We start from the raw sequence: 5,350 nt of genomic DNA, 5'->3' as shown, positions 1-5,350 counted from the left end.
ATGGCATCTGTCCCTATACGGCATGAATTGGAAATTAATATTTAACAGTACGCATTGGGGTATACCTGTTTTACACCTGCACTACTCCATTGCCCTTTCCTAACTGTTAGAGGTCCAGTCAGATTTCAGGGGCGGGTGGTTTCGGTATTCAGGAAAGACGCTGATAGGTATTTATATATGGCTAATATCATGATTAATAACCTTTTGGTGCATAACGCATCAAAGGGATATTAATGTTGAGTCGCCCGGCCCAGAAAACAATTGCCTCAGCAGTGTGCGGTACATATGCATTCGCTATCCGCTGAGTCCTCAACTAAAGTTGTGCTGCCGGGTACAACACGTCTCAGCTATTGGGTTTTAGGGTGTGTCAGTTTTATTGGTCATCTACACCGGGACACATGCCACTGTCCATGTTAGTCAACCAGATGCACACCCAACATACCCTTCATCGCTGCCAGGTTGCGTAGTAAAAAACAATGACATCGCGGCGAACAAACCCTGCGCCCGGTTCTGACCGCGGGGGTATGGAGGTAAAGCCTCATCACACCCTCCGGTGTTGGCTGCGCCTTTGCAACAGCGCATCGTAAATCTTACTTTCATGTGGACCATGATCAGCTTATGCATCAGGACTCTTCCACGACTGTTCGCAATCACCCTTTGCCTGCAGCTTGCAGCTGGTGCCCTGGAAGTAAGAGCTGTAATGTAGAATATGATGTGTATGGCATGGTCTTTGCAAGTGTGCTTGTTTCGTTGGTGAGACGATACTGCCCTTGTGCGTGATTCCGCCTCGGCAACATAGCGAGCTTGCCGTAAATGCCTGACTTGTAGGCTATTACAGGCGATTACAAAATATTTCGTGATCGAGGCACGTTGCCGAAACGACCGTCGTCATGTCAATGCGGTCCGGTTCTGATGGGGCCTAGCATGATAACTACCGATACCGTTGCTGATAACACCGTGACTCCCATGGCAGTCGTGATATTCGTACCTACCGCCTGCGGCGTGACCCATCCGCAACGCTTAGGCTGATTCTGCTCTCTTTCCAAGGACCCGCCGTTCACCTATCAGACGCCCGATGACAGTGGCAACATGATCAGCAACGGGTACGGCATAGACGTGCTGAGGGTGCTGGCCAGGCAGGTGGGCTTCAAGTGAGTTTTCCATACCCATCAAAACCTAAGGCATGCTGCGCTGTTATATGCATGCAGTATGCCTCTTGGGGTTTAGCTGTAAGTGTCTCACACCCAACTGTGACTTGCAACTCACTGTCCTGTGCGGTTGGCTTCAGCTGTGGCGCCCCGCAAAACGCTGTGATCTGTCGCAAGGGCGGATCCAAGAGACAAACGGGCCACGGTCTCTCCCGACGGTGCGCAAAACAGCACGATTTCCTCCATTCCTGCTTGATTTAGTGCAAATAACAACTTCGGACCTTGATCCTCAAACGAATTTTGTTCCTTTCTTTGTTACCTCCATTAAACCGTGCAACCCCTCATCGTATTCTCCCCGTTGATCTCTAGCTTCTAACTGGCAGGCGGCTCTAGCTGCGAGTCTCCCTACACCTCGTGCAGAACTGAGGTACACTGTACCCTTCTGACAGGCGGCTCTAGCTGCGAGTCTCCCCACACCTCGTGCAGAACTGAGGCACGCTGTACCCTACTGACAGGCGGCTCCAGCTGCGAGTCTCCCCACACCTCGTGCAGACCTGAGATACACTGTACCCTACTGACAGGCGGCTCTAGCTGCGAGTCTCCCCACAGCTCGTGCAGACCTGAGATACACTGTACCCTACTGACAGGCGGCTCTAGCTGCGAGTCTCCCCACACCTCGTGCAGACCTGAGGTACACTGTACTGTGAGATGTCTGGTAGTCAGTTCTCACTGTCAACTTCTGAGTGTTCTTGTGCGTCCGATTTTGGCCAGCTTTAGTATACGATGCGGAGAGACGGCCAGCAGCAGTGCAGCGCCCCACAGTCGGACACACAAGTGGAAGGGTGCGGAAAGGAAGGGTGGCGTGCTTCATGCGATGAAACAAAACCCTTGATGGTGGGAATTGGCAGCCGGTAGTACAATGCGCCATTGTTCGTCGTAGTAGGATACTCTGAAACTATTGACGTGCCGGTCCATAACGCATGAGAACACACGCTACTGGGGCCGTGACGTGGTCAGCACGCCGCACAGTCTGACAGAGTGTTCGTGCGTCCGACACCGTGGAGTTGGATTAGCGCCAAACGCGTCAAATCCACCCGGCCAGAGGGAAGAGACTCTACGAAGGTGACCGAGTCGTAGCTCTGCCTGTCATGGTGGACATCACCAGGCTATTTGGCTACCAGGCTGCGGTGAAGTCATTACGGTGCGGGCAGCTCGGACGACTGGGTTAGTGCCCAAGCATAAGCCCAAATGCGTGCTCAGCGATTCTGGTTCCAGCGCTTTATGTATAATTGATGTAAGCAAATCGATATGAACGCTCTTGTAATCAGACAACGTTTCGATAAATCCTTGATGGTGGGAATTAACGGCGGGTGGTTGAAGGCAGCATTGTATGGCCTTGTGGCATGTTGGAAGACTGGTAACTGTCTATGAATGGATGACAACTGGCGGGGGCACGGACCACAACAAACACCAAAGCCAACATTCGCTTTTTTTGGTGGTAGTCGGGCCATACTGTACTAGCAATGAAAGCGCAGTTACTCGCAAGACTCGAAAATGACCATCAATGTTTTAAGCAATTCATTCAACTTCGACATGCCATCCCGGCAACCGCAGGCAAACTTATTAGCTACCTGACGGCGTATTGTTTGGTCAGACGGGGGTCCGTTTGAGTAAGCTGACCGGCAGTCCCCAGCTGAAGGAGCACATCTGCATCTATGACCTGCCCTACGACCTGACCTATCTGATGCGTATGGGTCGGATACAGGCTTCATAACGCGGCCTTGACCAATAGGTCACATTTTTCTGCTGGACTGTATGCTGATAGGTTCCAGCACAGGACTGGGAGACACTTCTTTGCGTTGACGTTTTTGTCACACTCTTTGCCAGGCAGAGAGCTTGGCAGAAAACCTGGGCTCTTTCCCGGCAGGTCTTTGTGGGCGTCACAGCTGTAACGTATTTTGCGGAGATCTGTTGGAGACGTGGACCTGCGTTCATGACCAGCTTACTGTACATCTTTTTTTGGAAAGACAGTGTGCCCAGACCTGAACTTACCTGGCTGTCATGGTCCATTAGCAGGGCTGTTCTGTACCCTGACCTGTTTCTCACACCCACTGAGGCGAGAGGCGTGCGCCACTGATCTGAGCTGGCCAACAGGGTGCACCTGCAGTGGCTAGAGGGGGCGCAGTTTGGCCGTCAGCTGCCGAACGGCTCGTGGACGGGCATGATCAAGCGGCTGCAGGAAGGTGACGCCGACGTGGCGCTCTCCTGGCTCACCATCACCCCGGAGCGGCTGCAGGCCATCGAGTTCGCCGACTCTGTGCCCATCCGCACCTACTGGAACGGTCTGTTCGTGCGCCAGACAGCCAGCTTCCAGACAGAGAGCATGCTGGGCGCGCTGACCAAGCCGCTGGGCCTGGACGTGTGGGTAGCGCTGCTGGCCACTCTGCTGATCGTCTCGCTGGTTCTGTGGGTGGTGTTACGCGCCGCGCGCCACGAGCCGCTCGAGAGCCAGCGCGACTACAGTCCCGGCGCCTGCTTGCTCTCCATCTACGGCGGCTTCATGATGCAGGGCTACGTGCGCACGCCCACCTCGGCCGCCGGCCGCATCGTGGTCATCAGCCACTGGGCCATGTGCATCATTGTGTACGCCACGTACACAGCGCAGCTGGCCTCCTTTCTCACGGCCACGGACAAGACGCCGCTGCTGAGCTCCGTCATGCAGGTCAGTCGACGCTCGGAGCGGCCGTGTGGGGCAGGACACGCCGAACGGGGTGTCTCGTGTGCGGTCCAGCTCTGATCAGTGCCTATGCGGATCAGCCGAGCCCTGAGAAGTTGGAAGTAACGTTGCACCCATCGTTAAAACTCAGTGTTGTTTTGATCGAGTTCATTTTTCAGCTTTACTCGATGCATATCAGGCTCCTCTCAGCTCAGACCGGCACGAAGGGTCGTTCGCACACTAAAGCACTATGCGCCCCGGTCATACCCCGGCTCCCGCCCTCGGCGGCGCGCAGTCTCTGCAGCTGGAGGCCGCGCCGACGACGCACCGTAACCTGGACGGTCGTCCCCGCCGCAGGTGGCCACCCACACGCAGTACCCGCTGCTGGTGGACGAGACGTCGGCCGACGTTTCGGCCATGCGCGTGAGCCCCGACCCCGGCTACCGCGCGCTGTACTCGCGCGTCACGAACGGCGACAACGTGATGGACGTGTCGGCGGTGGTGCGCCGCGGTCGCGACGTCGTCTCCGACACGGCCGTGCTCTACATCGATTACGACCGGCTCGTCTACTACCTGCGCGAGCGCTCCTGCTTCTACGAGCCCGTGGTCGAGGTCGTCTACAAGCACAGCCCGGCATACCTGGGTCTGCGGCGCGGCCTGCCGCAGCGCGACGGCATTAACGCCGCGCTGCGCAAGATGACCGAGTCGGGTCTGCTGCAGCGGCTGTGGAAGAAACACTTCCACAGCAGCTTCATGTGCGCGCAGCCGCAGGTGGCGCCGTCGCTAGGCGCCGACCAGCTGCAAGCTATCCTGCTGGTGGTGCCGGCCGGCACCGCCGCCGCCCTGCTCTGGGTGCTGGCCGAGTGCACGTGGCGCCGCTGCCGGCCGGCCGCCGCCGTCCGTCCGACAGATGACGGCGACGTCTGGCACCAGTACATCGACCGCGGCGCCAAGGCCGTGAAGGGCCGCCGTCGCGCCGCCTGGGCGCGGGCGCTGGCGGACATCGACTAACGCGGTCTCAAGCTGGCAGAGCCGCAGAGGAAGGGAGCACGCGTGTGCACCGGCAACACGGAGAGACACCCGATCATAAGACGGCTCCTAGCGCACAGGGCTTACCGGCTGCACCCATCGTACGGGGCGGGGTCCTCTGTCTGCACGGAGAGACTGAACGTCAGGGCCTCCACGCTCTGCGCGCCACGGACAGGAAGGCCTCAGTCTTATAGGACGCTCGAGCACCGCTCACCACCGGATGGACGGCGTCTGTACAAGTCTACAGACAGCACGCACTGACGGCACACTTCTTCAGAGTCATGGATCAATGAAGAACGTCATAGAGCACAGAACGCACGCTAAGGGACGGCTGTGGGTGTGGTCTTGGCCATAGCCAGTGCCTGGGAGATAGGAGTTGTAGCGTGCTCCCAGAAGCTCCGTTACTTATCCCCTGTCGAAAGCAACGATATTGCTTTTCAACGTCCCCCCCCCCCAC

General features: G+C 57.1%; 1 protein-coding gene across 1 annotated transcript; it reads left to right on the top strand.

Annotated features, from left to right (window-relative positions):
• The first annotated feature begins 524 nt into the window (after positions 1-524).
• On the top strand, positions 525-4,875 carry LOC119108344 (glutamate receptor ionotropic, kainate 3). Its single transcript, XM_037231923.1, has 5 exons — positions 525-530; positions 1,048-1,151; positions 3,303-3,870; positions 4,222-4,635; positions 4,798-4,875. Exons 1-5 carry the CDS (start codon positions 525-527, stop codon positions 4,873-4,875), a joined length of 1,170 nt encoding a protein of 389 aa, XP_037087818.1.
• The last annotated feature ends 475 nt before the right edge of the window (positions 4,876-5,350 follow it).

The sequence above is a fragment of the Pollicipes pollicipes genome, unplaced genomic scaffold (genome assembly GCF_011947565.3).
Source record: "Pollicipes pollicipes isolate AB1234 unplaced genomic scaffold, Ppol_2.1 Scaffold_2555;HRSCAF=2994_pilon_pilon_pilon, whole genome shotgun sequence".
NCBI lineage: Eukaryota > Metazoa > Arthropoda > Thecostraca > Pollicipedomorpha > Pollicipedidae > Pollicipes > Pollicipes pollicipes.
Note: the sequence above shows the minus strand (reverse complement) of the source record. Positions and strands in the feature narration are given on the sequence as shown.

What these genes read in the sequence shown, in the direction of transcription:
- LOC119108344 (XM_037231923.1), top strand. An exon ending in GCCAGGCAGGTGGGCTTCAA is followed by an intron (nt 1,152 to 3,302) that starts GTGAGTTTTCCA and finishes GCTGGCCAACAG; the next exon opens with GGTGCACCTGCAGTGGCTAG. An exon ending in TCATGTGCGCGCAGCCGCAG is followed by an intron (nt 4,636 to 4,797) that starts GTGGCGCCGTCG and finishes GTCTGGCACCAG; the next exon opens with TACATCGACCGCGGCGCCAA.